The sequence below is a fragment of the Bubalus bubalis genome, chromosome 14, assembly GCF_019923935.1.
Source record: "Bubalus bubalis isolate 160015118507 breed Murrah chromosome 14, NDDB_SH_1, whole genome shotgun sequence".
Lineage (NCBI taxonomy): Eukaryota > Metazoa > Chordata > Mammalia > Artiodactyla > Bovidae > Bubalus > Bubalus bubalis.
Window position 1 is genome coordinate 29,511,357 of NC_059170.1, and position 19,948 is coordinate 29,531,304.

Below are 19,948 nucleotides of genomic sequence, written 5' to 3' on the forward strand. Positions count from 1 at the left end.
GTGCCACTTGTGTGAGCATTTCTGTCTGCTGTAGGCCTCATGGGTGGGGTTTTGAGCCGTGTGTATGTGTGTACATTATTCCCATCATTTGTGTACTGCCTCCTGGCTGGTAAATTCATCCTTTGATACTTGCTCTGTGACAGTGGACAAAATTACAGTAAGCATTTCTCCTCCTCAGTAAGCAGATCCACTTTTGCAAAGCAGGCAGTGAAGGGTGAATTTACCTCCAAGAGAAAACTAAATGACAGCTAGTGTTTTCCCTTGACAGGGAGGAAATTTTACTATTTTTTTGCATGTCTAGTGATTTTTACCAGACCACCTTACCTACCTCCTGAGAAATCTGTATGCAGGTCAAGAAGCAACAGTTAGAACCAGATATGGAACAACAGACTGGTTTCAAATTAGGAAAGTGGTACATCAAGGCTGTTTGTCACCCTGCTCATTTAATCTATATGCAGAGTACATCATGCAAAATGCTGGGCTGGATGAAGCACAGGCTGGAATCAAGATTTCCTGGAGAAGAAACATCAATAACCTCAGATATGCAGATGATACAACCCTTATGGCAGAAAGCGAAGAGGAACTAAAGAGCCTCTTGATGAAAGTGAAAGATGAGAGTGAAAAAGTTGGCTTAAAATTCAACATTCAAAAAACTAAGATCATGGCATCCGGTCCCATCACTTCATGACAAATAGATGGGGAAGCAGTGGAAACAGTGGCAGACTTTGTGTTCTTGGGCTCCAAAATCACTGCAGATGGTGACAGCAGCTGCGAAATGAACAGACGCTTGCTCCTTGGAAGAAAAGCTATGATCAACCTAGAAAACATATTAAAAAGCAGAGACATTACTTTGCCAACAAAGGTCCATCTGGTCAAAGCTATGGTTTTTCCAGTGGTCATGTATGGATATGAGAGTTGGACCATAAAGAAGGCTGAACGCTGAAGAATTGATGCTTTTGAAGACTCATAGAGTCCCTTGGACTGCAAGGAGATCAAAGCAGTCAATCCTAAAGGAAATCAGTCCTGAATATTCATTGGATGGACTGATGCTGAAGCTAACGCTCCAATACTTTGGCAACCTGATGTGAAGAACTGACTCATTGGAAAAGATTCTGATGCTGAGAAAGATTGAAGCCAGGAGGAGAAGGGGATGACAGAGGATGAGCTGGTTGGATGGCATTACCGACTTGATGGACATGAATTTGAGCAAGCTCCAGGTGAGGGACAGGGAAGCCTGGCATGCTGCAGTCCTTGGGGTCACAAAGAGTCGGACACAACTGAGTGAACTGAACTGAGTGATTTTTGGCTGAATAATGAACATTCTGTAAAGACTCTGGATTCTGTTACCTTCCTTGGAATACTGTTGGTTCTCATTTTAGCAGCCATTCCATTACTGGATTTTGGTGGGCTTGTTTTCATGCTTTGTTTGTGTTAATCTGGGAACCCCAAAGTGCCTCCCAAGACCCTACACTTGATAAAATTCAGCTTCCAGTTTTGTTCCCCCCAAAGCTCTTTATGGAGCTCACTTTTATCTCTTCTTAGATGGAGCCTAGAGTACGCGCTGCTCTCAGTATAATCTTTTCTCCTAAAAAATAAGTGAGCAATCTCTTCACTCTGGCCAGGCCCAAGTGTCAATGCCACCCGGCAAGGCTGGTCTTCCGGTGTTTTTGTTTCAATCTCAGCTCCTGGTGGACACAGTCTGAGGAGTCCTCCAAGGAGTCATGCCCTGGAATAACCTTTCAGCACATGACCAAGGCGATGCACGGTCATGCTCTTGATTGGTCTGCAGTATTTAAGACTTGGTCTTTGCAGACCAGAGCAGGAGGTTCCCCTCCTGGCCTTGTAGAAGTGAGCTTATGTGTCAGGAACCGTGGGTTGCCTCTCAAAGCTGAGCGTGGCTCCTGCTATCCACCACTGAGAAAGCAGGAACCTCAGTACTACAGCCCCAGACGATTCTGCCAATCACCACGTGACCTTCAAATACATCCCCCCAAGCCCCTGAAGGACACACAGGCACCTTGATTGTACCCTTTTGAAATCCTGAGCAGAAGACCCAATGAAGGCGCACCCACTATTTCCACATGGGCTTGGGGACTTCCCTGGTCCAGTGATTAGGACTCTGTGCTTCCACTGCAGGGGGCACAGGTTCAATCCCTGGTCAGGGAAGAAAGATCTCAAAAGCTGTGTGCTGCAGCCAAAGGGGCGGGGGGTGGGGGGATGGTTAAGATGGTAAATTGTTATGTGTATTTTACAGCAGTAAAACAATTTGCGGTGGGGGGAAAAGTGCTGATGCATGCTACAATGTGGATAAACCTTGAAAACAGTATGCTGAGTGAAAGAAGGCATGAGTAAAAGGCCAGGAAAGACTGTATGATTCCACTCACATGAAATGTCCAGAACAAGTAAAATCATAGAGACAGAAAATGGATCAGTGGTCACCAGGGACTAGGGGAGGGGCAAAGGGAGGGAGTTGCTTAATGGATAAAATGGGTTTCCTTTTGGGGTGATGAAATGTGGAGGGAAGGTTACACAACCGTCAATGTATTAAATGGTTGCTGCTGATCTGCCCACTTTAAAGTGGTTAGTTTATGGGAATTTTACCTCAATAAAAAGATTTGGGTATTGCTATTTCTCTATATTCTTATTTTTCAAACATATTTTAGTTATCATAGTTCCTCTGTGTTAGTTTTAGGACCTACATCTTCAAAGACCTTGCTGAGATTTTTACTGGAATTGCATTAAATATGTACATCAGTTTGGAGGGAACAGACATCTCTACTGTGTTGAGTCTCCATTATTTAGGCCTTCACTGGTTTCTGTCATTAGCATTTAATTTTTGGCATACAAATCCTATACTCATTTTGTCAGGTTTATACCTCAGTGTTTCATGGCAGAGTGTGGCTATTATATATGGTGTTTTTAACTTTTTGCTTCTAGTTGTAAATCATTAGTAAATCAGGAGTACAACTGGTTTTTGTGTGTTGACTGTGTCTGGCTAAATCTCATTCGCTCATTAGGTTTTTTTGTATATTCCTTGATGACGACCACCACGGTATCTTGGGGAGGGACAGTTTTCTTTCTCACTTTCAATCTGGATGCCTTTTCTTTCTTTTTCTTGTCTCATTGCACCCGCTAAGACTTCTGGTAGACATCGAATAATTGTGGTGAGAGTGGACATCTTTGCTGCCTGCCTGGTGCTGGGAAAAGACCCTGTCTTTCTCCATCAAGGACCACACTGGCCTACTTGCCAGGAGTTGGTTGGTTGTAAGTGATGCTCTTTACAAGACTGAGACATTCTTTTCTTTCTTTCTTTTTAAAAAATTATTTATGATTTATTTTGGGCTGCACTGGATCTTCATTGCTGCCCCTGGGCTTCTCTCTAGTTGCAGAGAGGAGAGCGGGGGCTACTCTGTAGCTGCAGTGCATGGGCTTCTCTTTGCGGTGACTTATTGCAGAGTAGGGGCTCTGGGGGCATGGGCTCAGTAGTTGTGATGCACAAGCTTAGTTGCCCTGAGGTATGTGGGATCTTTCCAGACCAGGGATGGAACCTGTGTCCCCTGCATTGGCAGGTGAATTCTTAATGGACCAGGGAACTCCCAAGGACCTCCTTTTCTATTTCTTGTCTGGTTTCGATCATAACTGGGTTTGTCAACCTCATTCCCCATCACTTGATGTGAATGCTCACAGTTGTGTGTTGGTGCATTTTTACATCAGTTGCTTTAAAGCCTTCGTTGGTCACTACAGCATCTGCCATCCCAGTAAACCTGTTTGCTGGGCATCATTTCTCATGCCAACTGGGATTCTCCTGGTGCTTCTTCACTGAGGAATTTTAGATCTTATCCTAAAGCTCGGTATTCTTGATGAATAAACACTTTGTGGGTTGTTTAATGCCTTGGATGGAATTCCACGGCATTGCAATGCTTGTTCTTAGGTTTGTATTTGCTTTTTAAGGGAGAATCTTCTTGACCTCCTCACTCCTTCATGCTGGAAATCTGTCATGTCTTTACACAATTCACCCTTTCATCAGATATATTTCTTAAATGCCTACAACAGGGCCAAGTCTTTCTTAGTTACTGGGACAGAACAGGTGCAAGCTCAGCCCTCCCAGATTTTACTTAACCAGCAAAAAAACCAATTAGGTTGTTTTCAGTAGCAAAAAGTGCTATAAATAGTGACTTTTAATAAGCACCTGCTATGTGCTAGGTCCTGGTACTTTCCTGTTTTACCAACAAGGACACTGAGGACAAGTGGATGAGTGATCATCTGGCCACACAAAGTGCCCCCACATAGTAGGCATTCATTACATATTAGTCAGTAGTTTTATTTCTTCTGCAAGTGGTGATGTCACTTACAGAAGCTCCAGCTAGTGCTGAAACCTGGCATAGCTGGGACCCAGGGAAGAGGGTGTTCTGACCTGAAGGGCAGGGGCAGGGCCTGGGCTGGAGTCCTACTGGGGAGCCCATTCTCCAGGGGCAGGAGGAGAAGCCCTGAGGGCCCCAGCTCTGCTCAGCCTTTGGCAGAGCCCTCACCTCACACCCAAACACCTGTGGCAAGAGTGACAACACGGGGCCCACGACAGCAGCAGCCTGGGGTTTGAGCCAGCCCCTTGCCGCCCTGTCTGGTCTTCACAGAACACCTGTCAGGAAGGTGCTGCCCCTAACAGTCTGCAGGAAGGGACAGGGCTCAGGAATCCCACGAGGCCCTTGTGCTCAGCCGGGACCCCAACCTCAGGCCCAAATCCTGCCCTGAACCCAGGGAGCCCATGGCCATCAGCCATCCTGTTCCCTCTACAGTGAGGATGTCCTGCATGTGACTGTCTCTGGCCTCCCTACGGCTTTCATGCCACCGCTTCCCCAGGTGGCTGGAGCCTCAGGCACTGCGTCCTGACCCCATACTCAGCCTGCCCACTCTGAGCACCGGACAAGCCCCCGAGCACTTGGGCCACCATCCCCAAGGGATGGTGGAAGACCTGGGCCAGCCTCTCCCAAGCCTAGCCTCTGTCACACCCACCCTAAAGTTACAGCAGCCCCAGCCCAGGCCTCAAGGCCCAGAGCCTGTGTTCCCCCAATGCTGGAGCCGCACCCAGGGGTGTCAGCAACACAAGGACCTTGAGGTCCACTCAGCACCTCTGGGAATCCCAGACAGGGGTGTAGCCCATCTGGGGATCAGGCCATGCTGTCCACAGGCTGGGGCAAGACTAGATGGAGGCCGAGATCCCCACCCCTTTCCCCGCTCTAACCAGGACATGCCACCATCCACTCAGGGGCCCCGAGGCCAGCTATGGGGAGTGACTGGCAGAACCCCTACCTTCCCAGCTTAGTAAATGCAGCCTTTACATTAATGCTTAAAAAAACAAAACTACCCTTTTTTTTAATTATTCCACTCTTGAAATCATTTGGTGAGATTTCAAGACTGGGGTGGAGGGGGACAGACTGGCCAGTGGGCCGCTGAAAGGTGGCCTGGGAAGGTGGGGGAAGCCCCCACCAGAGTTCCTTCAGGGAAGGCCTCAGTGCCTAGCTGGGAGCGGCTCCCACTACCCTCTCCTCTAGGCCTGGCCTGGGCTGCAAAGCTGTCATGCCCAAGGGCTCAATTCCCTGGTTGGCTTCCTGGGGCTCAATGCAGTTCAACCCTAATGATCTCTCCTCACTCCAGGACTCCTGATGGGCCCCACTGCAGCCCATCTGGGCCAACCACCTGAGCTGACATCACCCCTCACCCAGTCCTGCATCCCTCAGCTCCCTCCCAGGGTGCTGGTCACCAACACACATCTTGACCCCACCTTCTGTCTCAGCAGCTGCTCCCAAGACACTCCTACAGGAGGGAGTCCCAAACAGGAACCAGCCACAGCAAGTCACAGCCGAGTGCTCTGTCAGCCCATGTTCCTAGATCTGGGCTGCCAAAGGTGACTCCAGGGCATTGCTGGCCTTGACCTCAGCCAGGTAGAGGTTCAAAGGCTCTGACCAGTGAGGGGTGTCATATGGCCTGATCAGACTGAGCAGAGCCCTGCTGGCTGGAGCCAGGGTCCGGGGGAGGAGAGAATGGAGCCGAGTTGAGGACCACTGAGCTCTGGAGGAGCAGCAGCCTCTGGGGGGTCTCAGCCCTGACCTGGAAAGAGGGCAGTCTGAGAATTCCTCCCGGTCTCTCCCTTGAGGGTCTGAAGCTTCCCGTCACCCTGGGAGCTGAGCTCTGCTTGGAGGTGGGGGCCCCATGGTTTCTTGAGGCCAGGAGGAGGGGTTTCAGGACCCCACCACCCCTGCACATCTTCCCTTCTCCCCTAGCCCTCCTACCCAGCTTCCAGGCCTGAGCCAGGCCCAGGGAGCCCCAGGGATGCAGGGGTCTGGGTCCCTCAGGGAACAGATGGGGATGTGGCTGCATCAGGGCCATCCCAGGGGCCTGGCATTGTTTGGGATCCCCAAGGAGGAGACGCTGCTGAGGTCCCAGGGGCAGGCCTGGAAGGCTGTGAGGACTGCCTGGAGTGACTAAAGGGCCACATGCTCATCCACCCCTGCAGACTCGCTGGGACATCTCATCCTCTGCTCCCCACCAGGAGGCAGGACTTTACTTCAACCTCCCCATCCCCACAAGGCTGGGCTTCCCAGGTGGCACTAGTGGTAAAAAACCTGCCTGCCAATGCTGGAGACATAAGAGATGCAGGTTCAATCCTGAGTAGGGAAGATCCCCTGGAGGAGGAAATGGCAACCCACTCTAGCGTTCTTGCTCAAGAATCCCATGGACAGAGGAGCCTGGTGGACTACAGTTCATAGGATCGCAAAGAGTCAGACATGACTGTAGCAACTTAGCACACACATACACCCACAGCCCAGTGCACCAGGGCTCCCTCTGGCCCCAGGGCCTCTGCATCTCCCTGCACTGGTGCTAAGGCAGCACTGTCTCAGCTTCAGGGGACTGAGCCTGGAGAGGGCAGGGTCTCCCACTCACCGCCCCCGGTGGACACGTGGGTTACCCATGAGCTCTGGGTGGTAGAAGCCACAGCAGCAAGGTCAGCACCAGCCTCCAGATCTGAGCACCTCCCAGCAGAAGCCCTGGTGGCCCCCTGCCCCTAAGCTCTCTCTGCTTAGACCCCACCATGGAATGGGTCTACCTCAGGGGTTCCACTCCTCACACTGCTGCTCCTCTCCCCCAGGGGTACTCTGTGTGCCTCCCGGGCCCCCAGAAATGGCAGCAGCCCTCAGTTTCCCAGCTGTGCTCCCTCCTGAGTAACCAGCAGGCCCAGGATCCAGAGCAGGCACCTTGCCAAATCCTAGCCCCACTTCCTGATCACATGAGCTGTCCATGGTCCTGGGCGGGCCCCTCAGGCTGGCCTCTCCAGCTTTAGTCCCTGGAATCCCGGTCCTGTTGGAGGCACGAACGACAGGCACCCACGAGATGCCCACACATTTGGACGCTGACTACAGGGATGCGGGAGTCCAGGGAAGGGGCAGGGCCCAGTGGCTGAGACCCCTTCACACCAGATGGAGGGGTTAGACCAGATGGAGGCCAAAAGGCCTACCCCTTTCTCTACTCTAACCAGGACATGCCACCATCCACTCAGGGGCCCTGAGGCCAGCTATGGGGAGTGACTGGCAGAACCTCTACCTTCCTGGCTTAGTAAATGCAGCCTTTACACTATCACTTAAAAAAAAAAATACGCTTTTTTCAGATTATCCACTCTTAAAATCATTGGTGAGGTTGAGACTGGGGTGGATGGGGGCAGGCTGGCCAGTGGGCTGCTGAAAGGTGGCCTGGGAAGGTAAGCGAGAGCGAGACAAGCCTGGGTCTTGCCCGAACATTCCACCCTCTTGGTACCAACTGCACTGACCTTATCAATGATCCTTCAGTGAGCAGTAGGCATGCCTGGCTGCCACTCCCATTGCAGGTCTTGCCACGGACCCCTGTCCAGGCCCAGAGGGCCCCCTCCTCTTGCCCAGCAGCTCTGAGCTCTGGGCTCCACCTCACCTCCTCCTTGCTCAGCCCCCAGCTTAAGCCTGACACCCCGTCTCCTGTTCCCCCCCCACCACCTAGTGTGGCTACTCTCTCTTAACTGGCCCCTCTGCTGGAAGGGGCACCTGCCTGATTCACCACCAATCCTTGTGCCCAGACAAGCCATGTACTCACAGCAGGTGCTCAGCCCACTGGAGTGCCAGGTGGACAGAATGGCCCAAGGTCCAGTCAGGGCACCTATCTCTTTCCCAGCCCACAGGACCAGACTGTCCAGCCAGGGCTAGCACCAAAGAGCCAGGAGGAGAACAGGGAGGCTTCCCCTTCAAGGGCAGTTGGGCCCTAGGGCCTGGAGGAGGCTGAGGGTGGGGGAGAAGGCTACTTTCCACACTGGAAAGAAAGTCCTCCTCCTGGTTGCAGAGCCAGGGTGTGGCCCAGACTCCACAGGGAACATGCTGGGGCTGCCCAAACTCGGGACCTCACAGCTACTGGAGACATCCCCAAACAGAGCTCTCTACTCACCCCCACTGACATAAGCACCCCCATCTGTCTGCCCTACTTTCCACTCTCCTCCCCAACCCAGGCTTGCCAACCAGCTGGACGCAGGCTGGAGCTGGGAACGCAGAATTGGTTCTGGAGCCCTTAGCGCTGTGCAGTGAACATGGGTAGGCTCCCCAGCTTCCCACCCACAATGAAGTCGCTAAAGGGCTGGAAGGCCCCTGGCACACAGCTCGTTCTGGGTACCACCAGGCCGACAGCTGGGGGAGGGCATGCACCAGTCGGGGCCCACATCTGGTTGAGGGCTGGGCATGCACTAGCCAACACCCTCTTATCTGTCCAGGGTGAGGGGGGGGGGGCATTCTGAGCCAAGGCCAGAGCAGACGGGCACTGCGGGGGCACGACTGGGGCTCAGCCCTGGGCTGTGGACAGCAGCAAAAACAGACTGGAAGTGCAGGGGCCACCGTCCAGCACGCCTGCCACCTCCGATAAGCTGGAAAGGTGCAAACAGGCTGGACTAGCAGGGGACCTGGGTCCCAAATGATGGCCAGAGCCCAGGAAGCGGGTATGGGAGGTGGGAGAGAGACAGGGCCTGTTTTCAGGCTGGGGCGACGGTTATTTAACCACCTCAAGCCCAGACCAGGCTAGGATGCGGTGCCCGGCACTCCAAGTCAGACAGACAACGGGGCTGGACTTCTTCCAGGGCGGACGAGCGAGGGCCACGCCACGGGGGCGGGGCGGGGCCAAGCTGAGCTTGGGGCGGGGCCTAGTTGGCCTCGCAGCCAATTAGGCGGGGCGGGACCGGAGCCCAGCTGGGGCGGGACCGGAGCCTAGCTGGGGCGGGGCCGATATCGGGGCGGAGTCTCGCCGGGCTGGGGCGGGGCCGATATCGGGGCGGGGTCTCGCCGAGGCTGGGGCGGGGCCGAGAGCGGGGCTGTACCGCCTTATAAGGGGGACGCGTCCGCGCGTGCGCGCCCTCGCGTCTAGTTTGTGGAGTGGCGTCCCGCTTTTTCTTATGCAGATGGGCTCTGTGGCCTAGCGCCCCCGTGCTCACCGTCCGTGATCTCACGCCGAGGCCCTCGAGGGGTCGCCGCCGAGGTGGGGCCCGGGCGGCGCGTGGATGAAGTCGAGCGGCCCGAATGGGCGGCAGGGGGCGGCCGGTGCGCGACGGCTGGCGGGGCTGACCGCCGGGCGACCGGGAAGTCGGAAGGACGCGGGTGGGCAGGGGGCGACGGATAGGACCCGGGGCACGGAGTTAGGGGCGCGCCGGCCACAGGTAGGGCCGCTTCCCGGAGCCCCAGGCCGGCGGCCCAGCGCACAAAGCGCCTTTGTTGTCCCTCGCGGCCGGTTCGGGCTGGTTGGAGCCGCCCGCGCGGAGAGGGCGGGCCGAGAGTTCCGGATCCCCGCCTCGACTTGGTAAACAAACCCGGCCTCCGCCCCTGCCGGAAGCTCACGGGGCTGACCTGAGCCTGGGGTCCGAGCGGGTCGACTCAGCCCGGGTGGGGAGCGCCCTTCTGCGGAGGCAGCAGTGACCGAAGGGGCTCCCCGACCCCCGCGTGCGCAGGTTTCCACCAGCCCGCAAGCAAGAGCATGGCAGCCATCCCCTCCAGCGGCTCGCTCGTGGCCACCCACGACTACTACCGGCGTAAGTCAGCCCCTTGCCCGCGCCCCAGTCCGTCCCGAGCTCCCCCGCCTAGAGCTTGTGGGGTCAGCTCCAGTTGCTTGAGAACCTGTATAGGGTGGGGAGTGAGTTGCTAAGGACCCTTAACACCGGCCTGAGCTGCCCGTGAAGCCAGTGCTTGGCCGGGTGGACTTGAGGCCCGGTGCCCGGTGGAGCTGAGCGGGCCTCTTCTCTCCAGGCCGCCTGGGCTCCACTTCCAGTAACAGCTCCTGTGGAAGTGCCGAGTACCCCGGGGAAGCCATCCCCCACCACCCGGGTGAGTGCGGTGACCCCTCTGTTCCCAGGTCTATGCCCAGGGAGTGACAGCAGCACCCTGACTTTGCCTTGCTCCTCTTAGGTCTCCCCAAAGCAGACCCGGGACACTGGTGGGCTAGCTTCTTCTTCGGGAAGTCCACTCTCCCGTTCATGGCCACAGTGCTGGAGTCCCCAGAGCAGTGAGTGTGCCTTTCTGGGGACCAGGAGGGTCGGGGGCAAGTGGAAACAGCTTCTGACTTCCTGCTCTCCCCCAGCTCGGAGTCTGCCCAGGCCTCCACCAGCACGATCACATGTGACCTGGCTCGGGAAGCTGTGGGGAAGCAGCAGCCCAGCGGCCAGCCTGGCAAAACCAACTGCAGGCCACCGTCCTGAGTGACCACCACCAGCTGCCAGGCTTCCTTTCAAGGCGCTAGGCTCATCAGAGCCCTCTTCCTCCCCTTGCCCTGTACCCTCCCTTCCCCACCTCTCCCCAAGACCAAGCAGGCTACAGTCAAGGGAAGCAGTTCACTTTTTAATATCAAAACAGCAAAACACCAAAAAGGAAGTTGAGAGAATCCCACTCTCTGCTATCCGAGCCACACGAACGCGCCTTCCTCACACCCCATGACCCTGTGCCTTGCACCAAGTGGACAATAAACTCCAGGAGTGAGCAGCCTGGTGTGTCTGTGTGAGAGAGAGAGACCTTTGTGCTCCCCCACCCCCGAGGGAGAAGTCACTAACCCCTCAGCCTTCTCATTTCCAGGCATGAGAGAGCTGGCCATGCTCCCTGGGCCTTCCTGGAACCCCTCCTAGGGGCCTCCTCTGAGGTCTGGCCCAGGTTCATGTGGGCAGACAGCTCCAGTGAGTGTGGAGCCTTGCATCTGAGAAGGAGTGGGGTGCCTGGCTATTTCGGGAAATCAGGGAGAGCAGGCAGTCCAAGAATTGGAGCGGAAGCTTCCAAGGCAGCTGCTGAGGTCAGAGCCCTCTATGTGAGTCCACCCTTGGCCCCTCTTGCTGCTGCTATAGGAGGCCCACGAGGTCTCTACCTTGGGGTCAGAAGGATGCCAGTGCCCCCTGGAGGACCTTGAGGAGGCAGTCCTCAAACTTGCTTGTCCTCTTTTCTCCCACATGTCTTCTGTTAAGGATGTTGCCTCCTCTCTTCTCTTGTAGGACACACTCTGGACAGGGCCCCCAATCCCCAGAGTGGATCTGAGGCCCCTGGCACCCCACTGAGGCAGAGGGGAAGCAAGTGTGGGAGGCTCCTGTGGGTCCCTCTCACCAGGGAAGCCCAGCTTTGGGCAGAGTCTGACTCAGGAGGCCTGTGTGGTGTTGTGGGGGAGAGGTCCTCATCCTCTGCCAGCCCCCTGGGACAGGCCTGAGGGGGTGGGCTGGTGGTGTCCACATTCAGTGGCCAGCAGAGTTTGGGAGGTGGGGTCAGGAGAGGGCAGTTCAGTGAGGCAGTGGACGGAGCTTTGGTGTGAAGTCAGGCTTAGGGGGTGGCCTCCCCTGCTTCAAGGGCCAGGCTCTGCTGGAGGGGCCCATCCTCTGGCCACCCCTCCCCAACTCCATTCTAAGTCACATGAGTCCATCCTGAGGCATTTGGGTGGCTAGTAGCCCCCAAAGCCTACACCATCTGTCCTGCCTGCCCTCTGTGTGTCCAGGCAGGTTGCAGGCTGGGGGACAGGCTCTCCTGTGGTCCCACGGAAGGGTGGTGGTCAGTGCTAAGGCTGAGTCGGGAGGGTCCACCACAAGGATTAGCTTGACCCCCACCCAGTCCTGGCCACAGTGTCCAGGTGAGGCCCCCAGACACCCCAGGGCAGGTGTTTGCCAGGGCAGGTGGACAGGAATAGCACTGGCCCCGGGGAGCAGGTGTCAGTGCCCATCTCTGCAGAGGACTGGGGGATCATCCCCCCTCAAGTCCGAGTCTCAGGCAGGGCCAGGGGGTAGAGGGGGTGCAGCCAAAGCCTAGGTCCCCACCACACGGCCAGGGAGGCTTGACCCTGGTCCTGCTAGTTGGTGGGCTTCAAGTCAGGACCAGGGACAGGTCCATTCTGAGGAAAGAGGGGTGATCTCGCTCCTGGAGCCTCCAGGGTAGACGTTGGCTGTGGGGTGCCTGGCACTTTGCAGGTACTGGCATCGGGGAAAGGGACAGCCCCAGCTGCAGGCTGCACTGGGGAAGGCGTAGGCCCAGGTCTGCCAGAGCCCCTTCCCAGGAGTGTCCGGCTGGTTCTGGGAGTGGTCCATACCTTCAGCAAATCCTCAGTGAATCGGGGTGGCCCACAGCCATGATCTGAGGTCCCTCAGGCCTTGCCTGACTCGAGGGCTGGCCTGGCCTCTGGGCATCTGCAGGGAGGCTGTGAGCTCAGAGCGGGTTCTCGTACCTTGTTAAGCTGGAGAGCTTCTCCCACAGCCCTTTGAAGTAGGGTCTCTGCTCAGGGTCCTTGTGCCAGCAGGAGAGCATCAACTTGTGTGTGGTGGGCGGGCACTCTGGGGGGCGGGGCATGCGGTAGCCGCTCTCCACCCTCAGGAAGGCCTCGTGGTTGGACATGCCTACGGTGGGTGGTACAAGGATGCTCTGGAGGCAGGAGACCAGTACCCTCTGCACCCCCTGGTACTCCTACCGCCCTCTTCTGGCTGATGGCCCTGGAAGATACCCAGTGAGTGGTGCAGGGGGGTGTGACCAGGAGGCAGCCCCCCACTTCCCTGCTGACAGTCTGCAATGCTGGGGCCCAGTACCTGGATAGGGCATCTGACCCCTGCTGAAAATCTCATGGAGGAGAACCCCGAAGGACCAGATGTCAGACTTGATGGAGTAATGCCCTCGGGAGAGCGCCTCTGGGGCAGTCCACTTGTAAGGGATGTTGTGGTCATAGGAGAGATAGATGTCCTCCTGCAATTAGACACATGCTGGGTTAACCACCCCTGGGGGCCACCCCTGCAGCAGGGACAGGCCAGGGGAGCCTGGCACGTGGTGGGAAACTGTGCGGTCAGGACCCACACCATGTCATGGCTTCCTGGGAGCTGAGCTGGCAGACCGTGCCTGGATACCCACAGGCCATGCCCCGGAAAACCAGTCGCAGGACCAGTGGAAAGCCTCCCAGAACAAGGGGCAGAGAATCCCTGAAAGTGAGCTTTGAGTGAGCTTTAAGAAGACTTGGGCTGGGGCAGCAGGTTAGCAGCCAAGCTAGGGGAATGCAGGGTCTGCTTGAGGAGCAGTCAGGAATGGCTGACACTTAGCTCTGGGTGTCATGACTAAAGGAATTCCCTCAACTTCTCAGTGTGTTAATGGGAGTCCTGGAAGTGCTTATGTTGCCAGCCTGCTGGGCCAGGTGCCTCCCCCACACCCTGCCTGTGCGCCCTGTCCTGCCGTTGCCACCCACCCGCTCAGCAAGGACTTCTGTGTTCGCAGCTTCTGGGCACAGAGCTGTCCTCCTAGACTTGTCCAAGGGCCTGCACTGCCCTCCCAGGAGCCTCCTAACCCTGTCGAGGGACAGCTTGGGCTCCATAGCCCATATCTCACCTGAGAACGTGAAGGCCACAGGAACTTCCAGTGGCTCGTGCCCTCACTTGCCTGTGCCCTGCCCCCTCAGCTCTCCACCCTGCTCCACCCCTACCTTGATGAGCCTGGCCAGCCCGAAGTCCCCGACTTTGCAGATGTTGTTTTCCCCCACGAGGATGTTCCTGGCAGCCAGGTCCCGGTGGATGTAGTTCTGCGATTCCAGGTAGCACATGCCCTCAGCCACCTGTGCTGCAATGTCCATCAGCTCCGAAACGGGCAGGGCTTTCTCGTCGGAGTCTGCAGAGGCCAGGGGAGGCCAGGGTGAACAGGACCAGCCAGGGCCAAGTCCTCTCTGCAGACTCGTGTGCTCAGGGGAGGGGCTGGGGCAAAGGGCAGATGGCCTGATTGCAAATTGGAACTGTGGAGCCAGTGCAGGCCTTGTAGAGGCTGATACAGTCAGCACATAACCCTTTGGAATTTCCTTCTGGGAATCCACACTGAAGCAGTAAGAACTCAGACATATGTACACAGATGTTTGGCCCAGCATTATTTACATGAAACCCTCAGAAGATTTCAACAACAGGCACCTAAGTGGACATGGCACATCCACGTGGTGGCCCACAGACTATCAGGATTTCATTTCTGACGAACATTTAATGATACGGGAAACTGCTTGCAATGATCAACTGTAAAGTATTCCCAATGTTGCTGTATTAAAGTAGACCCCCCGATGCACACACATGCATACTGGGTGTAGTTTATCCTGCGTGCACACTTCTTCCTTTTGCAGCATCTCTGCAGTCAGGCCACGTCTGCACACAGTGGCGCCTCCACTCACTGGCTGCGGTTGTCTGGTATGGGTGTTAAGTGATGGCTCTTGTTAGAGATGATGAGGTCTGTGCGTCAGTGAGATACACGGCATGCGAGTGTGTGCGGGTGTGTGGCTGTGTAAGCATGTTCACAAACACCAGAAGAAGCGACAGTGTCTTCCAGGAAGAGAGGACAGCAGTGAGACTAGGCTGTGTGTCCCAGTAGCAGGAGGGGTTTGCAGCCACACCAAGCCTTTGACTAAAGAGACCTCAGTTCACTGTGGGTGCAGGAGTGATGGGGGGCTTTTCTTGTCTTTGATCTTATCTGTATTTTCTCAAATTCCTACAATGAACAAGTGGTACATTCATCACAAGATATTTTAAATCCTTTCGTAAGCAGAAAAGTGCTGAGGAAGCCCCCAGAACCCCAGGCTGTCCTGTGCGTGGTGTGGGGTACACATCTGTGCACGTCTCCCGTTCCCTCCAGCTGGCACAAGTCACTCTGGTGCCCCCACTCACCCCTCAGCAGCTCCAGCAGGCTCCCCTTGGGCATGAGCTCCGTGACGATGTACACCGGGTCCCCCGCGGACGCCACCGCGTACAGGGCCAGGATGTGCTTGTGCCGCAGCTTCTTCATGGCCTGGATCTCCGACTGGAACGTGTGCTGGTGCAGAAGGTCGGCTGTGGGGGTGGGCGGCCTCACTGGGTGTGGCCTCTGGAGAAGCTGGGAGTCCTCTGCCTGCCCCTCCACCCAGCCGTACCAGCAGCAGCTCAGGAAATGTGGGCACCCTTCCAGATACCCCATCTCCCAGGCCAGGATGCCAGGTCAGACACAGCCTCATCCCCACTGTTCACATGGGGGGTCCACTATGCCCACCAGCAACTCTCCCCACACCCCAGGCACCACAGACACCCCCATGGGGTTTACCCCTGCCCAATCTGATGTGGAGCTAGAACTCCCTCTAAATGTGCTCGCTTGCAGTCCTGGGTCCCTGGTTCCTGAAGTGGGTGATCTGAACCTCTAAGAAGAGTCTAGATGAAACTTTTCAGATTTCTGGTGATTACTTATTCTAAGGGCTTTTCTTCCATTTACATTAAGAATTTAAAATTTCCTGTCAGGATAAGTGCACTTGGGTAGCAGCATGAAAGGAGAAAGCTACCCAGATGCTGCACTGGGTGCCACACATGGTCCAGGTTAGGGTGCTGAGTGGTGGGCGAGGCGTCAGGGCCCAAGGCTGCTGGGCCACCCGACCCCCACAAGTGAGGCAGAAGTCTCTGGCCTGGGGCCCACTGACCTCGGGCGATCACCTTGATGGCCACTCGGACCTTGTCCTTCCAGAGCCCTTCAAAGACCTCCCCGAAGTAGCCGGAGCCCAGCTTCCTGCAGAGTGTGAACTCCTCCCGTGGCCTCTCCCAGTCATCACAGTGGGGCAGGGGCTCTGGCTCGTGCTGCAGGGACATGGGCGGGGGCACCCGTCCACATGAAGTCAGCCTCAGCCACGTCCTGCTTGGGAGGGTCCTGGTGTCCAGCATGTAGCCGGGCTCACAGGCTGCCCCCAGCCAGGCTGACCCCTTCTGTGTCCGGCAGACAAAAACCACCCTCCATCTGCTCTGAACCAGTGACACTGGCCTGATTGCCATAATTAGGACAAAAGTCCTGTCTGGCTGCCGGCCAGGGCATATGGCTGGAGAGACTCAGGACATGGCAGGAACTCAGCTGACCTCTTGCTGGCCCAGGGGTGAGAGTGCCCACCCTCCCCCCATGCCCTGCTCTGTACAACCACAGCTGCCCGGGTGCCAGAGTCCCCAGACAGTGTCCCCAAGGGTCCCCAGGCAGTTGAGGAAGGATCCACGCCCATCTCCACTGGAGGGTTTGTATCCCTGTAAGGGGCAGTGGGGAGGCCAGGGTCTGGCATGGGGGTCAGGGGCCCCTACCTTCCTGCAGGGCGAGGTCAGCCGCAGGCCGTGGGACAGGCTCTGGACCTTGTGATGATCCACGAGCTCAGACAGGCCAGGGAAGGACACAGCCTCGTTGAGGTGCAGCCGGCCGGCCCGCCACCAGATCTTGTAGTGGCGCACAGTCTGCTGGTCCCGCACTGGACAGAGGGGCACTCATGAACAGGTGCCCAGAGGGGCCCCAACGGGGAAAGTAAGGACCCAGCAGGACCTCGGGACAGGGGCCCAGACCTTGGGGCCCTCGCCCACCAAGGGTCAGAGCTCCCAGGGCAAGGTCTAGACGTCCCAGGGTAGGGGAGAGGATAGGCCAGAGGGGCTGAGCTCTACATGCACGAAGGGTTCAGGGACCAGAAGTCTGGAAGTCAGGCCCGGGGGTCGGTGGGGGGGCTGTGAAGTGGGGAGGGCAGGAAGTGGGTACCCGAGAGGACGTAATCGGCGCCTGGCTTCTCGCTGATGCGGATCAGGAAGGACCCCTGCTTGTTGCCCATGGCCTGCAGTCGGTGCAGAGCTTCCAAACGAGAGATTCGGCCGAAGAACCACCTGCAGGATGGGGGCACCCTGAGCAGAACAGATCCCCCCAGTGCCCCCGCCTTAAGTCTCGGCCCCTACCTTGAGTCCCAGCCCCCACCTGACCTGACCCTCTGCCTCCTCGTGTCCCAACCCAAACCCACAGGTGCCCTCTGACACTCACTGACCCAGAGCACCCTTCTTTGCCCATTGCCAACCCCAAATGTCCCAAGTGGTCAATTCTGGATACCAGGAAAGGCCTGGAGATCCAGAAGTAGGAAAGGCCCCCCACCACTCTGCCTGGGGCATCCCGTCTGTGGGGATAGAACCCCCCATCCTGTGGGTGCAGTGACCCATCCCCAACTTCAGATGTGACTCTGCAGCCATGCACTTGGACTCATCTTGTTTGGTTTTTTTGTGGGGTTTTTTTTTTGTTTGTTTTGGCCTTGCCAGACAGCATGCAGGATGTGGGATCTTAGTTCCCCAACCAGGGATGGAACCCACACCCCTGCAATGGCAGCGCGGCATCTTAAACACTGGACCACCAGGGAAGTTCCTGGGCTACACTGTCCTGTGACCCTGTGGCACCTTCTCCCCCTGGGGCCACAGACACACGGTGCTCAAAAGCCCTGGGACCTGAGGATTCACATGCACCATTCTCATTCACACACACCCATTCTCACACCCCGACTCCCAGCGCCAGGGCAGGGACCAGCCTGGACTCTGGAGGGCAGGGTGGGGCCAGTGGGACTCCCCAGGGAACCTCTGCTGCCAGCCGCTCTGCCCTTTGCACCCTCGACTTCTCAGGCCCTGTTGAAACGTGAGCACCCGCACAGAGGACCACTGCCCCGCACTGAGCCCTGTGGGGTTCACAGCCCATTCCCACCCACCTGCCCAGCACCTCTGGAGTCTCTCCCCTTTGCTCCCAACCCCACCTCCTTGCCTCCTTCCGCTTCTCAAATGTGCTGTGTTTCCAGGGACTCAGGGCCTTTGCCCTGGCCATGCTGACCCTGCCTGAGGCCATCCAGTGTGTGCTGTGTCCCTCCAGGAGGACACAGTAGGCACTCCATCAGTGGGGCGCATAGGCACACAGGGACTCCCTACCCAGAGTTCATAGAACCTCCTCGGGTCGTGTGAGCATACCCAGGCCAGGCTGCTCCTGTGGCCCAAGATTCCTGGGCAGCCCCTCAGGACTGTCGTCACCTCCTGGAGCTACCTTGCCAGTGACAGGCAGTCATGCTGGCATAGGAAGCGTGTCTGTGGCCCACACCCCAGCTGGCCTGTCGCAACAGCCTTCCCACTCCCTCTGATGAGGCCACATGTCTGGTTTTGGGTATTTGGAAGGGGAGGAAAGCTTCACTCCCCAGAAGGCCCAGACTCTGCCCTCTCTGGGTCCAACACTGTGCACTGACCATGGGGAAGCCCAGGGAGGGGCCACAGCCTCAGGACCCTCTCCCCAGAAGTCACACACAGATGCCCAGCCAGGAATCCCAAGACCAGGATGGTAGGCCTGGCCTCGCAGGGGGACAGGGGTAGGGAGATGGAGCCATGGGTTCCCAGTCTGTGGCAGCCCTGGGCGCCTGCCTACACCCAGAGCCCAGCCACAGAGGCACAGAGCTCTGTCCCCACACACCCCTGTCCCAAGCTCATGAGGGGCTGCATAGCCCAGGGATGGGGGTGCCTTGGAGTGACCCACCAGGGCCACAGGGACACTCACGGCTCCGACTCCACAGTCTCCTTCTCAGCCAGGTAGTTGTAGGGCACGTAGCCCTCAGCCAGGGCCCGGCCTGCCCCATCCAGCCGCACGGCCCACCACCACTCCTCCTCCTTTCTGGCCACGTAGAAGAGGTCCCCTGCCTGGAAGCTCAGCTCCTCAGCAGTCCGAGCCTCAAAGTCCCAGAGGCCCATGTACTTGGGGCCCAGGGGAGCCTGGCCCTCGGACCCCATGGCTGGTGCAGCAGCAAAACTGGGCCGTCCGGCCTTGCCACCTTCTCCGGTCCAGCTGGGAGCAGCATGTGGGCAGGGCTGTCCCCAGCAGTCCGTCCCTGCCCCACTGAGCCACCACCCATTTCCCTGTAATGAGGCAGCCGTGCCAGCCACACCTGTGCCACCAGGGACAACCCCTCTTGGGCCTTCTCAGGCACCCTAGGCTCCGCCCTGGGGGCCACCCCCTGGGCCAGGTCAGTCTGGGCACTAACTGATCAGTTAACACCTGCCGAGAAAGCTGCCCACCAAGTGGTCACAGGTGCCACTGGCCACATGGCCAGACCTAAGTGCCAGGAGAGGGGAGAGGGGAGTCACTGATCAGGCAGGAGGCGTGGGACTTGGAGCTGGAGGGGCGGGACAAGGCACGCCCTCCCCCAATCCTCCCGGACTGTTGTGGCTGAGCCCGGATCCCAGGACGACCAGTTCCTAGTAGGGTCCCCACCAGAAGCCCAGGGCTGCTTCTCTGCCCACCCCCGGAGGAGCTCCCCCGAGGCCCAGGCACCTCCTCCCCAGCCGGAGGCTGGGGTGCCAGGGACTCTACCCAATGGGAGGGCTATGAGGACAATGAGCAGGGATTCACACACTCATCCTGCTTGTGGGCATTTTCCCTTTTATTGAGAAGAGACTAGGCACCATCTGCCTCTCTGAGATCAAGAACAAGCCTGCTTGGTTCTGACCAAGGAGGACCCAGAGGGGACGGACAGACAGCTGGGCGGTAAGAAGTTCCAAAGCCCTCAACCCTGCACACCTACCCCCTCACCGTTGGCCAGAACTCTCTGACCCCCTTGGCCTTGGGCCCCGCCACTGAGCCGTGTCCAGAGGGCCTCCAGTTCTGCCCAT

General features: G+C 57.3%; 2 protein-coding genes across 4 annotated transcripts; one reads left to right on the plus strand and one right to left on the minus strand.

Annotated features, from left to right (window-relative positions):
- Window positions 1-9,376: 9,376 nt before the first annotated feature.
- PPDPF (pancreatic progenitor cell differentiation and proliferation factor) lies at window positions 9,377-11,024 on the plus strand. Of its 3 annotated transcripts, none has more exons than XM_006040701.4 (5): window positions 9,377-9,534; window positions 10,001-10,081; window positions 10,296-10,373; window positions 10,455-10,551; window positions 10,627-11,024. In XM_006040701.4, exons 2-5 carry the CDS (start codon window positions 10,027-10,029, stop codon window positions 10,742-10,744), a joined length of 348 nt encoding a protein of 115 aa, XP_006040763.1. In that variant the 5' UTR covers window positions 9,377-9,534; window positions 10,001-10,026; the 3' UTR covers window positions 10,745-11,024. The 3 variants fall into 3 exon arrangements, with proteins under 3 accessions (XP_006040763.1, XP_045018619.1, XP_025119639.1); XM_045162684.1 differs by lacking the exon at window positions 9,377-9,534 and adding an exon at window positions 9,578-9,596; XM_025263854.3 differs by lacking the exon at window positions 9,377-9,534 and adding an exon at window positions 9,612-9,852.
- On the minus strand, window positions 10,787-19,913 carry PTK6 (protein tyrosine kinase 6). Its single transcript, XM_006040700.4, has 8 exons — window positions 18,840-19,913; window positions 17,034-17,155; window positions 16,595-16,755; window positions 15,955-16,108; window positions 15,179-15,340; window positions 13,966-14,147; window positions 13,088-13,241; window positions 10,787-12,901 (listed from the first exon to the last, which is right to left on the minus strand). Exons 1-8 carry the CDS (start codon window positions 19,067-19,069, stop codon window positions 12,714-12,716), a joined length of 1,353 nt encoding a protein of 450 aa, XP_006040762.1. The 5' UTR covers window positions 19,070-19,913; the 3' UTR covers window positions 10,787-12,713.
- Window positions 19,914-19,948: the final 35 nt, after the last annotated feature.